This window comes from Triturus cristatus, chromosome 1_2, assembly GCF_964204655.1.
Source record: "Triturus cristatus chromosome 1_2, aTriCri1.1, whole genome shotgun sequence".
Lineage (NCBI taxonomy): Eukaryota > Metazoa > Chordata > Amphibia > Caudata > Salamandridae > Triturus > Triturus cristatus.
In genome coordinates, this window is record NC_140580.1 from 115,031,750 (window position 1) to 115,052,874 (window position 21,125).

The 21,125-nt window shown below is 46.0% G+C and overlaps 1 protein-coding gene across 3 annotated transcripts in view; it reads right to left on the reverse strand.

The window, feature by feature from the left end:
* The window catches only part of ENO4 (enolase 4), a 506,130-nt gene that overhangs the window by 297,319 nt on the left and 187,686 nt on the right, over nucleotides 1-21,125 (reverse strand). For 2 of the 3 annotated variants that reach the window (XM_085603160.1, XM_085603150.1), the window contains exon 7: nucleotides 864-932. The exons of the other annotated variant lie outside the window; for it this stretch is intronic. In XM_085603160.1, the coding sequence (XP_085459286.1) occupies nucleotides 864-932 (69 nt within the window). The remainder of the gene's footprint in view (nucleotides 1-863; nucleotides 933-21,125) is intronic. 3 annotated transcript variants of the gene reach the window in all.

Here is a 21,125-nt window from a genome sequence, read left to right on the forward strand (position 1 = left end):
CAGGTTTGCAGTGTTGCTTCCTTCCTGCTTGCTGAGTCCTAGGGTCTCATTTACATGTCAGCAGATGGGATACTCAGTCACAAAGGTAATAGAAACCCCATTCAATCCAATGGGATTTAGATTTCCGCGGGAGGGATATTCATCACCGTTGTGACACAGTAACCCGTCCGCCGAGATCTGAATCAGTCTCCAGGCATGCTCCCCGACAATGAAGAGCCAACTTAGTTGTGTGATAAATGAGAACAAAAAGGAGGGATTAAGAAAGAATTACAAGCATTGCCCTATTCTAGTGTTACTCTAACCTGCTAAAGTCATGCCTTCTTGCTCAGGTAACCTAGCCTACCACATGTGACTGTCTTTGAACCTTAGATGCAATGCGTTCTGGGACATCAACCACACAAGTTTGCCATCTAGCCTGCTCAGACAAAACGCTTCTCATTTTGTTAGTCGTGAAGGCCATCTGCTGATTCTTATAAACTCATCTAGGCACCTGCTTGCTCTTTGGTGAGAATGTTGTCATGTGATTCAAACTAAGCCCTCCATATATGTGTGCTCTGCCGTTCTCTGAGATTCCAGTTCCATTACTGATGTATTGAAGGTCCCTTTGACATTAATCTCTGACTTATTTTTTTGCAGTAAACACTCAGAAGCCACAGAAACGCGACAACACATTTTCTTTGACAAGGGCGTAGGATATTAGGGATGGACTAATGTTTAGGATATTGATCAACGTTTACAAGTAATGTTTCTTAGTGATGATTTTAACAGTATGGGACACCACACAATCATTCTTGCTCCCAAACATCTGCTTAAATCCATTAATTACAGACACGTTCAGGTGCAGCATGGTTATTAAATCTTACCCCGGCCTTTGATGAGCTGTCAATCAGGTGACCAATTTCTTTATGAAGATCCAGGCACATATCTAAACTCTGAAAAGATAAACAATGACGAGAGTTGTGTTTTTTCATCATCGGGAGATGCTACAAAACCAGCTAGCGCTAGGAAGCCATCATAGATATGAGTTGCGCTTTATAAAACTACCAGTCATCATCAAGTCACACTGTGCATTTTTAAATGTGTCAAAAGAAACAGAGCTCTTGTTTTTAAAAGTTCAATAGGGTTCAGCAAAACACAGAACTGTGGCTGATATCTAAGCAAAATGATAAAGACACAACATAAAGGCCCGATTCACAAAACTATTTTCTAGTGCAAGAATCGCTTACACGTGTAAAAAGCCTCTTCTTACCAGTTCAATCTCACATTTGTAATCGAGGAAAAAGTTGTTTCGCCGATACACAGGTTTTCACGAGGGAATATGCAATCAAGAGTGCGGAGTGAGTATTCCAGGGTGGGGATGCCCTGTGAGTTTATCAAAGCTACATGCACATGTTTTGGGATATTCATAGATGTGTATCCAGCCTCTTCCCACCCTAGAAAAGGGAGGGAATTACTCTTATCAAGGGAAGAACAAAGTCCCTTTCCAGATTCCAGATAGATTGGGAGGGTTATAGCTCAAGAGGATTCTCCAAAGAGATGTGTTTTGCTTTTGAAAATAAAAAGCTATGAACGCAATTTTGCACTTGTAGTGCTTATTTTCACATAAGCAACTTATACATTCTACAGTTTAGCATCAGAAAATGCGAATTACACATGTTTCCGTGAGTGAACCTAGAAACCTGCTGCTGTTGCAACTTGCCATACATGCATCTGAAAACTTTTATGGGTTCTGAACGTCATACGTCTGTACACGTCAGACCCAGTTGGAGGGCCATGGGGCAAACAGGGGCTGCTGGGACTAAGCCATGGGGGCTGGGCTTATTTGACTCTAATGTCCGGGGTCCTAACTGCTAGGCATGTGCAAACTGGGCGAAACACAACCCCTTCAGCATTTTACTTTTTTTTCAAAAAAGTGAAAAAGAGTGGTCTGCAATATTTTTTAATGGCTCAACAAGAGGGTTATGTAGCTATGATCGACCTCCTCTTCCCAGCTACTTTCATAATAAGGCAGTATGGGAAATGAAGTACTGGGTATTCTAGACCCAGCGGTGCAGGGGCACACACCCTATGACTTCTGGGTTCACCCTGTTCCAGACCTACAGAAACACAGAGTCTTCTGGGTGAAGTCAAAGATCGTTTATTGGCTGCAGACCAATTACAGGTATCCTAGAAGTACAACAGCGTGTATGTTCTCAGGAGACTGCTGAAAATCATAGAAACGGACTTCATCTTAAATACGCTTTTCCCTGCCTCAAGCATACATTCCTAGGTTTTATGATACGGTAATAAACAAGTGTACATTACAAAGAAAAGGCAGAGTCATGATGACCATCCCACATTCCAGTTCGGCCAGCCCACAATGATTTACACAGTAAGGTTCAGATCCCACATTTGATATCAATAGGCCCCAACACGGGCAGCTCCTGTTTTGGGAAACAAGTCATAAAGCAGGAACAGTCAGGTGTGAAAGAGATTAGCCGGAGGCTCGTGTAGAATGAAAGGGTTTTATGATGGGTCAAACCCTGATGCTAATCACAGGTGGACGGAGGAAGGGGAGCTCGTGAGACCAGTTTGACCTGGGGCAGCAGAGCCAGCTGCCCAGGTCACAGAGAAGTCACGGGAAAGCACATGTACTGTGAGGCCCGTATTTGCTCCATTATAGCCTATGTGAGGGCAATGACAAGATGGCCACCGCTTCCAAAATGGAACCCGCGTAGTGAAGCAGAATAACGTGTACACAGTGCATTCATAGCTAGAACGATATATAAAGCACTCGTACATGCCGCATTAATCATTTGCGGTTTGCTAATACCAGATAAACAGGGGTAGGGCCCTGTCCCCTACGCGGTGCCAGAGATTAAAGTACGACAGACCCTCCTTTTGCCCTTACATAGGCAATCACTATACTCATCTTAATCCGAGTCCAGGTCTATGTTCACGAAGTCATGGAGATGTTGCTGTAGCATCATCCTATTACTTAACTCGTCCCTCGATACAGGTTTCCTTACACATAAGGTAGCACAGAGGCCACATATCGCAGGAGTACACTGTATGCACAGACAGAACAGGAAAAGAATGGCTAAGATCATTCCAATGACCATCAGAACTTTCCAACCCCAGGCAGATATCAATTCCCAGAACCACCCCACCAGTGACCAGTCTCCCTTATCCACGTGTATGGTTTCAGATATTTTATGGAGTTTGGAGATGGCTTGATAGACTGTTGGAGCGTTATCTGGTATGAAAATGCAGCAACTAGATTGGATAACCTTACATACCCCACCGCGGTCTGCAAGAATAACGTCTAGAACCATGCGGTTCTGCAAAGTCATAAGGCGATCCGCTTGGAGCTCAGCTGTCAGATTACCAAGGGCACCAGCCGTTACATTGACAGTGGATTCAACCACACGTGTCAGTTGTCTCAGGTTCCTACTATTTACCATAGGTCCCCAAAACGGGAGGAAACCCAAGAAGAAGTCTCCCGCTTCCTGACCGGCAGTATCCTCCTTACTAATCACACCTCTCACAACTCTGGTCTTGTGATAATCAGAGGCAGCAGTAAATGTAGGCGGTAGCAGATTTGCAATATAACACGTGCCCGAGAAATCAGGGGGCAACCATGTATATGCTCGGTCATTGCAGATGAAATATGTGCCCTTGGCAGCCAAAAATGCAGGGGAAAACTGTGATGGGAAAGTGTACGTTTCAGTACAGTCACTTCTCCCCAGTTGAGCTCTAGGATTCTGACCATTACCCTGTAAGCAGAACCGACCTATGTGGGGTACGACCCAGATTGGAGATGAGATTTTTCGCTGTCTTTCACCCAGACTAATACTATACCCCGTCGCGTTCCATCCTACATAAGGTCTCAATTCTTCTTTGGGAATGGATGAGTATGCATCAATATCCCTACTCATATCGGTAACTCCTTTCATCAAAGCCTTATTATTGGTGATAGGTCTGATGGAACGCGGTTGGCGAGGGGAGTACGTATCTAGAGCATAGAGAAACATGGTCTGGAATGCCCATGACGATCCATTGTAACTAAATGGCAGCACCAAATAGGGGATACCCTTGTTAATGGTATGTGGCATTAACCCACACACCCAGCAATTGGTCGTGTTCATTACTAGTTGGTGCTGGTGCAAAAGCTGGATAAACGAGTTATTTACGAACTCGGATCGTCTGGTCTGTTCGTGCTCAGGCAGAGGGTGAAAAGAGTGAGAGGAGGCAGTAGAAAGAGGTATAGGCTGTACAGTGGGCGCAATGGTCTTTTGAGAGGAGAAAAACACAAATCCTACGATGAACATTATTATACTACACAGCGTAAATAGGCACAGAAATACAAAACATTTACTTTTTACAATTCTACACATCCTTGCTTTAGAGTTTATGTCCTCAACGGGTCTCTCCATCTTAAAAAACTCCATCCTCTAAACGGGCCGCTCGCGGCGGATGAGTTTCTTCTGCTAAGGAGTACGCCTGTCAGTCCAGGGAAACGCCCTAGACCAACCAGAACCGTTGACCTAACGTCTTCGGCCTGTACCCCAAAGTCTTGGCACCGCGACCCTGCGGCTGAACCCGGATGGTGGTTCGAAAAACAAAAATCAAGAAAGTCCTTCAGATGGAAGAGCTAAGATGTCAAAAAGGAAATAGTAAGGAAATCTTTATTTGTCCATAGGCCTTGGTCTCAAATTATAGCGGAGACGGCCAGGTGCTGTTTGGTCTTGGAACAAAAGTTCAGGCTCAGTGGTGTCCAGTCGATTTGATGGTGGCACAGCTTCTTGCAGAATATTGTCACTCTCTTGGTCTGAAGCTGTGTCTCTTATGCGTGCGTCACTGAATGGTACAAAACGAGGTACAATGTCTGCCTCAGAGTCGGCGATACCCTCCTGGACCCACCGGTCATATGGCAGGGGCAAGGGAACTACCTTGCAGTGGGTGCCGTGGATCCAGTGCTTCTTCCCTTTTACTCGCACCGCTGATCTCGTTGATAAAAGCACAAGGTGAGGGCCGATCCAGCGAGGCTCGTCGTTGCTCTTGCGCTGGAAATTTCGGACCAGGACCCACGAGCCAGGGTTGATAGGGTGTCCAGGAGGTTCAGAAGCTTGGGGAAGAGTATCATGTACCTGTTGGTGCAAAACACGCAGTTTAACAGTCAAATCATACAGGTAATCGAGTAGTACTGGATGCTCAAGCTCACTAAATTTCGTAGGCCTCGGTACACCCCATACGTTGGCCGGGCGGCCAAAAACCACTTCGTAAGGACTAAGTCCCACTCGTGAGTGTATGGTCATTCTGGTGGACAGGAGTGCTAAAGGCAGAGCATCAGGCCATTTAAGACCGGTACTCGCCTGAATTTTGGCCAGCTTGAGCTTTAAGGCTCCATTGTAGCGCTCTACTAGTCCAGCTGATTGGGGGTGATTTGCAGCGTGGAACTTTTGCTTTATGCCTAGACCTTCACATACATTCTTCATCACTTTACCCACGAACTCACTTCCATTATCACACCACACCATTCTTGGCATTCCAAACCTAGGGAAGAATTCTTTCACAAGGGCTTTGGCTGTGGATAGGGCAGTGTTATCTTTCAGAGGATAGGCCTCTATCCATTTTGAGAAAGCACAAACAACCACCAGTACATATTTCAGGTTGTTGCATCTTTCCATGTGAATAAAGTCCAGCTGCAAGACTTCGAATGGACATGATGGGGGTGCAAAGTGACCAGCTGGAGTTGGGGTTCCCCTACCAGGGTTGTACTTCAAGCATACCATGCAATTCTTGACCACATTCTCTGCACACTTGGGAATTCCAGCATTCTGCCATACTGGAGCCAACAACTTACAAATTCCTTTCGTACTGATATGTGCCATTCCATGTGCCATAGTAACCACTGGGAGCACATATGCGTCAGGTAACAACCATCGCCTATGTTCTGTCAGATCAATCCAACAACCATTCTCAACTTACCCATACTTTCTCTCCACTTGCTTAACTCTTTCTCTGTAGCTTCAGCTTGAAGCGACTTCACACTCTCTATTGTGTTTTCACACATCCCAACATCATCAACCCATCTTGCGGGGCCTGCAACATACATTCTAGTCTTCACATTCTGTGCTGTTTCTTTCGCGATCTCATCAGCAAACGCATTCCCACGTCCAACATCATCTGTAACTTTCCTGTGCGCACTGCATTTCATGATCGCAACTTGCAACGGTAGGGTCAGTGACTCAAGGAGATCATTCACCAACTTGCCATTCTGAATTTTAGCTCCATGCGACGTCAGAAACCCACGCTCTTTCCACAGTCGCCCAAAATTATGAGCCACGCCAAAGGCGTACTGGCTATCTGTGTATATATTCACTCTCATTCCTTCAGACAACACGCATGCTCTTGTGAGGGCGCTTAATTCCGCTGCTTGGGCCGAATTATGTGGCACTCGTGCAGTTTCCACGACCGTGTGTAAAGTCGTGATAGCATATGCAGCAGTCGTGTCACCATTAGGGAACTTGAAACACGAACCATCCACACATAAAGTACCATCACACTCAGTCAGGGGAGTATCTTTTAGATCTACTCTCCCTTTCGTCTCTTCCTCTGTTCTGAACAGACAGTCATGTTGCTCAATCTCATCTGAGTCTGCTGGAATTGGCAATAACGTAGCTGGATTCAGCGTATTGCATCTCTTTATGTGTATGTGATTTGCTAACAGTGTAAGCTCATAGCCCGATAGTCGCGCACTAGTCAAGTGTTGTGTCTTGGTCCTATTTAATAATGTGTCTACAGCATGTGGAACCATAACGATCAATGTGTTGTCCATTACCAAACCAGCAGATTGTCGGATAGACATTGCTGCAGCAGCTGTCGCTCTCAGACAGCTTGGCAATGCACTCGCTACAGGGTCCAAGGTTGATGAAAAATATGCGCATGGGCGCGGTCTGTCGCCAAAGGGCTGTGTTAACACTGACAACGCACATCCATCTTTCTCGTGAACATACAACGTAAAAGGTTTGCTGTAGTCAGGAGTACCCAACACAGGAGCTGAGCACAATGCATTGCGCAATTCCACAAAACTTTTCTGGCACTCTTCAGACCATGGGATAGGATTCGGTGTGTCTTTGCATGTTAAGGCTAACAAAGGTTTTGCCAACAAGGAAAAATTAGGAATCCAATGCCTACAGTATGAGGTAATGCCCAAGAAAGCACGTACTTCTCTCTGTGTTCTTGGCACACTCAACTGTGCAATGGCTTGAATTCTTTCTGGGGTCAGTTTCCTTCCCTCCTTCGACAAGAGATGACCTAAGTAGGTCACTTCTTGTCGACAATATTGCAGCTTAGAGAGAGACACTTTGTGATGGAAAGCAGATAAATGGCGCAACAATGACAATGTGGCTTCTTTGCAAATCTTTTCAGTATCCGCAGCGATTAGTAAATCGTCCACGTATTGAATCAGAATAGCGCCACTAGGTAAAACAAGTGCATCAAGCTGCGCTTTCAAAGCTTGACTGTATATGGATGGACTCTCACAGTAGCCCTGGGGAGCGCGTTTGAAGCGGAAGCTTCGGCCTCCCAGACTAAAGCCAAAAATATCTCTGCTCTCCTTTGCAATTGGGATGCTAAAGAAAGCATTCTTTAAATCGATCACTGAAAACCATGCAGCAGAGGCCGGAATCATCGTTAACAAGGCAGTTATATCAGGGACAACTGGAAACTGTGGCACAACAATCTTAGTAACCTCTCTAAGATCAATCACAAATCTGTAAACAGGTGGCTGTGAAGGGTCCGTTCGTTTTAAGACAGGTAAAATCGGACTATTGCAAACGTTGCCTCTTGTCTCTTTAATTACACCCTTATTAATCAAGTCGCTGACAATGTCTAACAATGCTTTCTGGCCTTCATTAGAGATCTTGTACTGGGGAATACGTGGCAGTCTGACATTAGCCTTTAAAGTCACCACGTATGGCGGTATCTCCAAGAGGCCCACATCATTGGGACCAGTAGCCCAAAGGGCATCCGGAAGGGATGACAATTCAGGTGGCATTGTATTTTTAGACAAGTACATTGGGGAAATCACTTTCTTGCCTAATGTAAGTTGTACTCCTGAAGGAGAACAATACAGTGTAGCGTGCAATCTTTTCAACAAATCTAATCCTAGCAAATTCTCACCACAACCTGTCGTCAGAATCAGGGGTGCTTTCAGCTCGCAAGGCCCAATAGAAAGTGACATGGGACTAGAAATCGGGTTCCTAACCGGGGCGCCAGAAAAACCTACTGAAACATTTATATCGCCAGACAAAGGTGCGCCAGGGATTTTTGAATGCATGATTGAACTCTTTGCAGCACCAGTGTCTAGCAGAAAGGGCTCCGTTACATTTGCTGTAGTTACCTTAACATACGGTCCACTCTGATCCACTGGCACTGAAACAACTCCCTCTCTCTGTCTACGGCTGTCCTAGTAATCATTACTTTCTGCATCACCGTCCTCTGCATAATAATCATTATTATAATACTGAGCCGTATTACTAGTCGCATTGTCTTGCTGATCAAAGCTATTAATGGCGCTTTGGGGCGGCAGAGGACGCGCGTTCTGGGGAACACTTCCACGCCCTCTGCCTCTAGGAGCTTGCTGACCACCCCTACCTCTTGCGCCATACGCATTACCGTTCCGCTGCGTTAATTTAGGGCAACTATATTTAAAATGACCTTCCTCTTTGCAATATGAACATTGGTTGGGACCTACAGGGACACGTGGTTGATAATACCCATTCATTTGCTGATTGTTCTGAAATTGTTGGGGTTGGTGATAAACACCTTGGGGTTGCCTATAATTATTCTGACCTCCACGTGGCGGATAGGCCTGCTGTAAAAGGACCTTCGTCTTTAGTTCCTTCGTTTTCTTTTCTGTTCTATCTTTTTCATCTTTATCTCTGTTTTCATAATACTGTGCAGTAGCCAGTATTTGCGCTGAAGAGGAAACAGCCCAAGAACTTTCTGAATCTTTTAACTTTTTACACAGGTCAGGAAGTAGATTCTGCACAAACTTATCCACAAATAACCGTTGGCCACCCTCAGTACTCATATCTTGCCCACTGTGGTCAACAAACGTTTCTTCAAACCTAGTAAAGAAGTCTGACACTGTCTCATCTTTCTTCTGCTTGCATGCAGATAACTTGTCCCAATTTACGCGCATCGCGGGCATTATTGTCTTCATATACGTGATGATTCTACCAGGCAGTTCTGCTACTAAAGGCTCAGGTTTCGCACCACCAGTTTGTCTAGCATCAGCAGCGATGATGTTAGCCCATGTGTCTCCTAGTTTTGCAGCATGATCCGTATTACGTATGGATCCCCACAAAGGCTGTGGAACCACATTCCCAAACAGCATATCTACATCAGCCAGATTCATTACACAAGATTCTGCAGTCTGTGACAACTCCTTATAATAACCAGTAGGGTTTTTACGGGGATCAGGCAATGACTGCTTGAGTGCTAACACCTCAGATCTTTTCCATGGAACATGTACCCAAATACGCTGGAAATGTGCTACGACAGGTGGATTAGCATTTGCATCAGCGGGTCTCCAAACTGGGGGAACCTCACGCATCGGATATTGGCGTGCTTTTACCCTCTTTCCCACAGAGACATCATGTTCAAACAATGACTGTTGACAATCATCATTCCTGAAGGACAATACAACCGCAACTGCTTTATCTACCTCGCGATCCACAATTATACCAGTTCCAAAGTCAAACCTCACTCTACACAACTCCTGCGGGCTCGGGTCTTTACCACTATCCTCCAATTCTTCACAGAGAATTTCGCACATTTTCTCAAACACATATCTCTGTTTTGGGGCATCCCACTGATGGAAAACGTTGACAACTGATTCCACATCATACAGTGAAGGGAAAACAATCCATCTACGCGCCATGCTATCTATTACCTTTTTCTCATCAGGGTTAGGCAATTGACTACGCAGTTGCTTACGCTGTAAACCAGGAGTCGCACCAGATGACTCAAAGAGAGGCGACATTAATGTAGTAACCACATTAGCTAAGCGCTGTCGCGCTGAAGGAGAAGCTGAGGCGAAAACAGGGGGAAAAACAGAGGGAAGAAAAGAGGATGCCGAAACAGGTACTGGAGTGGTGGAAGGAAGAGTGTCAGGGGAGGCAGCTGCTGAATTAGGCAAAGTCGCAGGAAGCGCGGGGGCAGTCGGGAACACAACTGGCGGCCCTTGAGAGGGCTGCGCTATATGGACAAGAGCCGGCTGCGCAGCAGCTGGCGGTAGCGGCAAGGCTTGCAATATATTAACTGGAGGTGGCATATTCACAAGCTGGGGAAGTGCCGTGGCATTTTGAGCATACGGGGGTGGTGAACTCAACAAATGCGACATCAGGGGATCTTTCTCCTTTTCTTCTAACTCATTCTGCTTAGAGTGTGGTAAGGCTGGGTAACATTTGTCGATCCCTAACTTACGCTGCCTGTACAATTGCTCATTCATCTGCTCCTCCTCATTATCTTTAAATTGTACAGCTGCTTGCATTACTGTCATACCTCTCTCCCTTTTATTCTTTTTCGCTAGCTTAATTTCCTTCTGTTTGGCTACGCAGTTGCTTACGCTGTAAACCAGGAGTCGCACCAGATGACTCAAAGAGAGGCGACATTAATGTAGTAACCACATTAGCTAAGCGCTGTCGCGCTGAAGGAGAAGCTGAGGCGAAAACAGGGGGAAAAACAGAGGGAAGAAAAGAGGATGCCGAAACAGGTACTGGAGTGGTGGAAGGAAGAGTGTCAGGGGAGGCAGCTGCTGAATTAGGCAAAGTCGCAGGAAGCGCGGGGGCAGTCGGGAACACAACTGGCGGCCCTTGAGAGGGCTGCGCTATATGGACAAGAGCCGGCTGCGCAGCAGCTGGCGGTAGCGGCAAGGCTTGCAATATATTAACTGGAGGTGGCATATTCACAAGCTGGGGAAGTGCCGTGGCATTTTGAGCATACGGGGGTGGTGAACTCAACAAATGCGACATCAGGGGATCTTTCTCCTTTTCTTCTAACTCATTCTGCTTAGAGTGTGGTAAGGCTGGGTAACATTTGTCGATCCCTAACTTACGCTGCCTGTACAATTGCTCATTCATCTGCTCCTCCTCATTATCTTTAAATTGTACAGCTGCTTGCATTACTGTCATACCTCTCTCCCTTTTATTCTTTTTCGCTAGCTTAATTTCCTTCTGTTTGGCTTCCTTTCGCCATAAGCGGAAAGAGTCAAACATCGCCGGCCGGGCTTTCTTCTTGAACAATTTAATTTCCAAATTATCTAAAATATCGGTATCGAAACTACCATTTTGGGGCCATTTTAAAACACCGTCTTTCCTGGTGTAGTGGATCCATACTTCGTTATATGCAATGGGGCCTACGCCATGTTTTACATAGAGCTCATAAGTTGGAGTTCCAACCGGAGGGACCGGGCATGATTCCTCCAGCTGGAAATCTTTTCCACAACCCAAACAGAATAATCTACCAAATATTCTAGAACCAGGCATCTTTGCTCACTAGTCTAGATCCAAACGTCAAAGGATTATCAATTACGATAGTCTCGTGAATACACGAGTCCTCTGGCTTTGGCGTTTGCAAACTCCAAATTACCAAATCAAACGATCCCGAGGGATACCAAAACAAATGGGAGACGCTCCACTTATACTTAACTGAATATTGCTGATCGATGGCGTCACCAGAAGACTCTCTCGATTGTTTCGCTCTCTCAAAACTCGTCAAGGGTCCAAAACAGGTCGATTAATCAGGGCAGCAGTCCTTCGTAGCCGTCGGGACGCGGAGAACCTCGCAGAAAAGACTTTTGGACCACGTCGACATGCAGGGGTCGATGAAGTGGCGGCCTTCCTCCGGAATTTCCACACGAAGCTCCTCACGAACCTCTGGCTTGGACTGGTACCGCTGAAATCGTCCCGAGTTGGGCGCCAAACTGAAGTACTGGGTATTCTAGACCCAGCGGTGCAGGGGCACACACCCTATGACTTCTGGGTTCACCCTGTTCCAGACCTACAGAAACACAGAGTCTTCTGGGTGAAGTCAAAGATCGTTTATTGGCTGCAGACCAATTACAGGTATCCTAGAAGTACAACAGCGTGTATGTTCTCAGGAGACTGCTGAAAATCATAGAAACGGACTTCATCTTAAATACGCTTTTCCCTGCCTCAAGCATACATTCCTAGGTTTTATGATACGGTAATAAACAAGTGTACATTACAAAGAAAAGGCAGAGTCATGATGACCATCCCACATTCCAGTTCGGCCAGCCCACAATGATTTACACAGTAAGGTTCAGATCCCACATTTGATATCAATAGGCCCCAACACGGGCAGCTCCAGTTTTGGGAAACAAGTCATAAAGCAGGAACAGTCAGGTGTGAAAGAGATTAGCCGGAGGCTCGTGTAGAATGAAAGGGTTTTATGATGGGTCAAACCCTGATGCTAATCACAGGTGGACGGAGGAAGGGGAGCTCGTGAGACCAGTTTGACCTGGGGCAGCAGAGCCAGCTGCCCAGGTCACAGAGAAGTCACGGGAAAGCACATGTACTGTGAGGCCCGTATTTGCTCCATTATAGCCTATGTGAGGGCAATGACAAGATGGCCACCGCTTCCAAAATGGAACCCGCGTATTGAAGCAGAATAACGTGTACACAGTGCATTCATAGCTAGAACGATATATAAAGCACTCGTACATGCCGCATTACTCATTTGCGGTTTGCTAATACCAGATAAACAGGGGTAGGGCCCTGTCCCCTACGCGGTGCCAGAGATTAAAGTATGACAGAAATGCACTTATTCCACCACTGGGTTTGCTTCTTTCTTACAATTCAAACATTGTATTGAAATGTTCAAGTGTTCAGACAATATATGATACAGGTAGGACCTGCCGCTCATTTAGTTTGCTAGCTATATTAGGTTCTCACCTCATCTTGCTTTCCCCACAATTTACAGAACTAACAATTTAACCCCCACCCATCTTACTCCCCCACATTACTTCCCATGATAGCTTGAATGATCCAAACACGCGTCAGTAATCATCGCATCGCGCTCAACAAGGTGCTTCATATACTGTCAGTATGGTAAGCTCAAAGCCCTAAATCTCATCGGTCCTTCTGTGTATTATCAATGTGATACAGAGAGTTGATTAGATGATGTGAAATGGCCCTAAATTGTTTTTGTTGCCCTTCCAGATCATAAACCATTTTGCCTATGGCGAGAACCTTCCACAGTATTTCATGACATCTAATCATCTAGGGTAGCTCAAACAATCAATCAGGGTTGTTGTAAAGTGTGACTACTCACCAGTTAGGGTCTCTGCCTGTTTACTCATGGCTGCCATCAATAAGTGTCCCACAAGTATTGTTTTTGGTTTGGGAGCTGCCACCATCCTTGGGTCCCTCAGTCTCAGTATGACACTTCCAACAGGCCAGAGCCTGGGTAGCCAATTATTTATTTGATATGGCTAAACAATTACTTGTAAAAGCCTTGAATTCTTCGACACGCACAACACGCATCACCTGACCCACATCTCCAGCATGCACTCATCACCCCTGGATATATCTTTTGCAATTCTTGTGATGTTAAACCACAAGCTGTACTGTTCCTTATGATGGGTACTCTCACAGTTCCTCCCTTATAGCCTCCCATATTGTGTCCCACCCTTTGCCACTAATCTCCGCACCGGTTGCCTGTTCCCAGGATGTTTGGTACCTCCATTTCCGAGGAGTTACACCTTCTTTTAGCAGTGTACATAGGTCCAATAATACCCCCTTCAGGAGGGGAACCCGACCATCAACTGTTCAAAGGAAGGTCGTTTTCATGTTGCTGCCAGTTTCTTGGTAACCCACCTTACCAAATACCTTGTATGCATTTAATATAATCTGTCTGCTTCCGTTATGTTATGATTGCACGGGTTAAAGAATTTGATATCTATGTCACATTCTCCCTCCCTTTATATTTGAAAGTGTGCGCTCTTCAGCGCGGAGGTGAACTCTGGATTACCATGTATTGGTGTGGGGATAAACATGAATGGTGTCAGGCCTACCCTTTGAGCTACTGTGTTCCAATGGAGATGCAGAGTGTGAATGATGGTGCCTGCATATGCAGTTTTATGCCTAGAACCCCCTCAAGAACCATAGTAGAGGTCACTGCAAACTTCCCACCACTGCACTGTCCATGTTAACCCATTTTTTAAATCAGTTTCGAAGGATGTCAGTGAATCTAGAGTCTCATGGGCCCAGAATGATAATATTGCCTAAGGTCTAGACACACTTTTCAATTGTCCCCTGTCATCTCTGGTAATTGAGACCAGTAGAGCTTGGAAAATATATAAAAGTAGGGACATCACATTTATTTTAACTGTGACCAGCTTGCTCAACTATGCGAGGGGCAATGAACTCCATTCATACAAGTCTTCTTAGAGGTATCCAATTTGCCAAAACTAGAGTATGGAGTTAGTGAGATTTATATCTAAATACTGAAGTGATCCACTGAGCCGTTGAATCATGTTGCTAACCTGAAGCCTGCATATACTCTTGCTGGACAGACTCAGGCTTAATATCTCCGTTTTGTTCCTTAATTTTAAATCCTGCCATTTACTCAAATGCCTCTAACTGGAACATAAGGACCTTCAGCAAAATCTCACGATTGGTCAATGACAAGAGTACATTATCAACAAGCATGCAGGCCTTGTGGTTCTTTCCAATGCATTGAAAACCTGTGATACCTGGGTCTAAACGTAGTGCCACTACTCTATTGACAGGGTAAATAGAAGAGGAGACAGCAGACAGCTCTAATGAGGGCCCCTGTCTGTACTGATACTCTTCGATATATTGTCAATTAGCATTATATTAGCATTCACAACTCTACAGTTGGCAAAGATCCAGTGACAACTATGCTTCCCGATTTGCCCAATTAGTTCCCTGCCTGCTTTTCTATGTTCTTTGGCCTGAACCGTTGGAAGGTTTTTTCTGAAGGTTTTTTCTGTAATCCAGTTGGTTCCCTTCCAATTAATAATTTGCTTCAATGGGTAATTAAGCATTTGCTGTTAAGGCTGGAGCCTGGTATTCAGACTGTAAGTGACAGGCCATATCTGCAGACCAGGAAGTTCATCAAGCCATTGCAAAGGAGACCTCCTCTTCAAAAGTTGCAATGCCAAAGAGAAAATACCATAGCTCAATTTCAGAATTTAATGGTAGCAGTAAATAATGTGACTCTTCCTGTCCAAACGTTGAAAGTCTATGACAGTCTTACACAAGGATCATTAAATCCACCATTAGCAAGATCGTTTGAACAGTAGAGTGTTGGATATTTTCCAAATTCACTTTACATGTAAGACCTATACTTATGCTTCAGATAGAGCAAAGGTGGGATTTAGGTTTAGTAACACAACAGAAAAATGTAAAATTATATTTGATCATCAAACTCACAAGTGTTCTGACTGAGAATGGATTCTGGAATTACAGCAAAGGTCCATTGACCTTCAAATCTTTAGTGCTAAGTTTAAAGGTCTAGGTCGTGAACTGGATGGCTACATTCAGTCTTATTCACCTTGATCCAAAATGTTTTAAATAAGATCTGAAAGACAAATTGTCTCAAGTTTATTTATCAATTTGGTGTTTTATATAGCGCGAACATGACCCTGAGTAGGGTATCAGAGCGCTTTACATTTGCATATCAATAAAAAGTTTTGTTACCAAGTCATCAGTAGTTGTACAGTGATTTTGAGAAAAACATTAACGCTTAATATACATATATACACTACCCCAAAGATGTTAATGTTCGATGAGAGGTAGCATGCGTATGATCATGGTGGATCAGTGATAATGGCGAGCCTGCTGCGATTATGGGAGATATTTACTCATGTAGAAAGATTTGGCTTCATTTTTTAATGCAGAGATGGATGAAATTCTTCTAATGTTAGGGGGGAGAGCGTTCCAAATTCTAGGTGCTGCACCAGAGAAAGCTCGGTCATAAGTTCTTTTCTTACGGAATCGGCCCGGTTTCAGTAATAGATCTCCATGACTCCAGGAGACACAGCAACCTCCTGAAAGTATGATTTTCTGGGCTAGGTACACTGGTGTTATCACTTTGTAGTGTATCACTCGCTTCATAAGGCAGCCAGTTAAGCGCTTTCAGATGAAGGGTGATGTGGCCGAATTTCCTGGAGTCAGTTATAAGTCTTGTGGCCGCACTGAGACAGGCTTTCAGTGGAGCTGTTGAAATCTTGGGGAGACCAGCTAGAGCTGTGCAACCATACTCGATCCTTTAAATTATTAGTGCCTGGACTGCTGTTTTAAAGTCTGACTTATTTAGGAAAGGTTTCAGTTTTCTGAGGTAGCTTAAGTGGAACTGGGCATTTTTTGCCATTGTGTTGATATGAGATAGCATGTTCAGGTTTTTGTCTAGTATAACTCCCAGGGATTTGGTAGAATCAACAATCCTTGGAGTACAGTTTAGTGCAGTGATCAGATTGGTCCACTATAAGATGTTCGTAGCACTTTTTGTAGGGGAAATCAGCAGGAATTCGGTTTTATGAGGGTTAAGCTTGAAGTGATTACTGGTTAGCCAATGGATGGTTCTCTTTAGTGCATGGTTCATGATACCTATCTCTTCTGTCAATGTAATCTTGATGTACAGCTGTGTGTCATCTGCGTACATGTGCAAAGAAATGTTTGCTTGTTGTAAGGTTTCTGTGAGTGGCTCTACGTACAAATTGAATAGTGCCGGGGATAGTGTTGAGCTCTGAGGAACTCCGATCGCATTTCTGGAAGAAGCTGATAATGTTTGGTAGACTGTGAATTTTTGCGTTCTGTTCTCTAAGAATGATCTAAACCATTTTAGGACTGTACCCTCTAATCCCATCCTATTTTTCATGTGATCTAGTATTTTGGCATGGTTCACCGTGTCGAATGCCGAAGAGAGGTCGAGCAGGATTAGGAGACAGGTTTTGTTGCGGTCGAGGGCAAGTATCCTCTCCGGTCTCTTTCCATGAACTCTTATTTTTAAACATCCAAATAGATAGCTGGATTCCAGAGAGAAGAGTGGAATGAAGGATAGGCTTTGTTGAAATCTCCTTCTAAGCCAGCTTTTAAGCCTGCAGTTAAGTCATCCTAATCAAAAGAGGAACAAAAGCAAACTGGCATAACTCAGATGCCACTAATGGAAGATGAAAAGACTAGAAGGAAAAGGCCTGGACCATGTCTAAACATTTATAAAGCACTTGTCCTGCTTGCCCATCCCATGGCCACACATTACAGGAAAAATAACTTGCTTATCTCTTCTACAGAGGAATCGGGACTTGTGTTACCAAGATTGAATCCCTGCCTCACTCACCGAATTTAGGCTCCTGCAAGGAGAGCCATTTTTCCAAAATAAATCCTGTCAAATTCCAGCTCTGGTTGACTGTGGAGCCTTCAACACATACCTGGATATGCAGCAGGCAAAAGATGTACAAAGGAGTACCATTAACTCAAAAGAAGAATCCTGTTGCAATTGAAGCTATAGAAAGTACAATGATAGCCTAGGGGAAGACTTACAACCTAGTAGGAGGTCCTCAATTTTGACCATAAAACTTCGCCATGTGATTCACAAATTCTGGGTATGACCTGGCGGATAAGACACAATCCTTATGTCAAATGGGCTGCTATAAATTTGATTCTTGGTTTCAAGTTTTGTGGCTTTCGTTGCACCAGAATTTTTAACAAAGAGAAGATTCCTGTAATAACTAAAAGTCAGGATCAGATCTTTGAATCTATAGCTTTCATATCTACTATTCCCAATAATTTTCAGATGTTTTTGCGAACCAAAAAGCTCCTCTGGAAAATGCATCCTAAAAGGAGTACCTTGATACCAATTTAAAGAATGGATTAACTGTACCATTGAAGTCCCTTGCACAAGCTTCCCTATTCTTTGTGCCTTAAAAGTACTCATTTGAACTCTGTCACTGATTCAATTACAGAGGATTAAACAAGAAACAATAAAGAAAAGGTACCCTTTGGCTCTGAAATCGGACCATTTAGAAGCAGTTCAAGGAGCCAGATCTTCTCTAAAAAGGATTTAAGGATAGCATATCACTTATTAAACACCAAAGTGGGAGATGAATGATAAAACTTCTTTTGATCACTCGGAATATCGGGTGATGTCTTTCTGCCTTTGTAATGCACAATCCATTTTCTAAAGATTTATGAATGCCATCTTTTCTGAACTCCTACTCCAACAAATATGAACAATATCTTTTCAGAAACGAGGGGCGCTAGGTGGCGCCGAACCAAGATGGCCGCACTGACGTGAGGCTCTGGACGCCCGACCCTGATATTCGCTAATTATCCGTATTAAGACCCCTCGCCCGCAAGTGCATTACGTAGCAACGTGGACTCCTAGGGCGAAAGAAGACTCGCTGCAAGTTTGGGGGCGCAAGGTCAATCTGCTGAGGAGATGGCGGGCCCGGACCTGCCCGGGGGAGGAGCGCACCTCTCTGTCGGATGACCACTACGGCTGCGTGAGCTACTCGAGAGACGGTGCGGCCACGAGGCTGTAGGCCTGCCGGAGGAAACTGCCTGCTGCATTGGTCGCGGAGGAGGCGCTCGGCGACGAACTGTGGAGATAATGAGAGGCGAATGGCTGAGTAATGCTGGTGGCCCCCCCTGCGGTTGATGTCCCTCACACAATGGCACCCTAATTTGTCTGGATTCACTGTGGCAGCACGGGGCACTAAAAGACGTTGATCCGGCGGACGAGAGCGAAGGGACTTCTCAGAAGCGCTGCTGGGGCGGTGGCGCAGCGCTGATTGCCCCGTGCGGTGCCTTGGAGATCGCGGAGGCTGAGGCCGGTGCGTGTGTGCCCCGACTGAATGCTGGGACCGGAGGGGAGCGGAGAGAAGACGCTGCCTGGGCAACGAGCGCCGGGCGCCGGACTTTGACGGTGCCGGGGAGCTTTCAGAAATGCATGGGGAGCCGAGGCTGTGCACCCACACCCCCTGACCACAAGACTGGCAAGCTTGGGGCACTGGCGTCCGAGCAGTAGACCCCGTAACGATCGTGGCGCAGTGCGGAGTCGGCGAACATAGCGGGAGAAAAGTTGGCGAGATGGCTGCCTGATAAGCCTGCGCTGCGCCGGTGGGCCTCGATCTGTGTGCTGGGTAGGAAGAACCTGCTGCGTAGGAGGCGGCCTCCCCCTGGGGCCTGCGGAGCTGCTATTCGACCGCCGAGCGACAGCACATGGCTGAGAGAAGGTAAATGAGACATTAGCCTATGGGGGCTACTACTGGGTGACATATCCGCACTCCCCCTGCATGCAGAAGAGGTAATACCGCAGTGTCGGACCCCGACTCTCTACTGGCTAAGCACATATTGCGGGGCAGCATTACATATAGACGGCGAGTAGCTGGCGCCTGGGACGAGTATCCGTGGAGCCGCAGCGGAGGGGCGGGTGAGCGGGCGAGAACTGTGGCCCATTACCGTGCGCGAAGCCTGAGAGACTATCGTCATGGGTAAGGCGGAGGCACACCAGTCCAAGCTCCCTTTTGATCAGAAAAAATCAACCACGCGCCCCGGTACTGAGAATGCGGAGGTGCCTGCCCCGGGGCCGTCTACCTCCCCCCAGGCCGCCCCAAGTGATGAACTAAAAACCATGCTTGTAGCAATGCAGCAGAGCCAAAATGTCCTCTCGGGGAAAATGGACACCATGAACACCCGGCTGGATTTTCTAGTGCTTAAGGTGGACAAGCACGACGAGCAGATCAAAGAGGCGGAAAAACGGATATCCGCCACTGAGGACAGCTCCACCGAAATGGCTCGACAAATGGCTCAAATGGATAAACTGCTGAAGGTGATCGCGGCTAAAAGCGAGGATTTGGAGGCGCGCAGCCGACGAAATAACATACGCCTGGTGGGAATACCGGAGTCCACGGCCACGGGGAGGATGGAGGACTACGTGGAGAGATTGCTTGTGTCCTCGTTGGGCGCTGACTCCTTCTCGGCGCATCTGATAGTGGAGCGGGCACACAGGGCGCTGGGCCTGCGGCCTCCGGCTGGAGCACCGACGAGACCGATAGTGGCAAGATTGCTTAACTACAGAGACCAGGATGTGGCCCTCCGCAGGGCGAGAGATATTCCAAACTTGCAATATGAAGGTAACTCTTTCTCCGTCTATCCAGATTTTACCCTGGCGGTCCAAGAGGCGCGGCGGAAGTATTTAGCTGTGAAACAGAAACTGCGCCAGGCGAACGTTGAATATGCGCTGCTATACCCGGCCAAACTGCGGATACGACACCGGGATCGCACGATAATCTGCACAAACCCGCAGCAGGCGGAGGACTTCCTTAAGACCTTGCGACGACTGTAGGAAGGTGGAATCTGACTAAGGGTTGCCCCCAACTTTTTGCCTGGTATTTGAGTGGTTTTTGACTAGTCTGGCTGGGATCCTGCTACCCAGGACCCCAGCCTATATGCTTTCTCCCTAAAACTAATGTGAAGTACCCTAGGTACAAACCAATTGGATGCTGAGGATGCCATGGCAGTCCCTTGTAGATGGTCCCCTAGGTACCCAGGGCATGGGTCCCTCAGTAGGCCTACCAGGGCTGCAGCACTTATTGTGCCACCCTGGGACAGCCATACAAACTGACACCACCAGACCACTACTGTAGTCTGGGTAAGGTGGTGCTAGCACACCTTACAGGGATATAGGTACCCTATATCTCACCCCATTACAACACATATACTCTCATTGGTCACCCCTATGGCAGGCCTTGGTAATCCTACAAGGCAGGGTGCTGATGTATGTGTGAGGGGGGACCCCTATGTGAGTAGGACCTCCCTGCAACCTTCGTAAAATCATTGCTGGGTTGTTTGTAGTGTAGCCATACCATATACTCTTAACCGCATTATAAGTCTATTGCGATAACGCGATAACTTGAGAATGGCTACACAGAACCATATCGTGTTTGGTGTCAAACATGTAGGAATCATACCCCCAGTCCAGCCATGGGCATGAGGGTACGATTTCCCCTGCTAGAGGGGCGATATGGGAAAAGCGGTAGAATTTGGAAACCAATTTAAAAGTGAACAAGTAACACAAAATGGCTA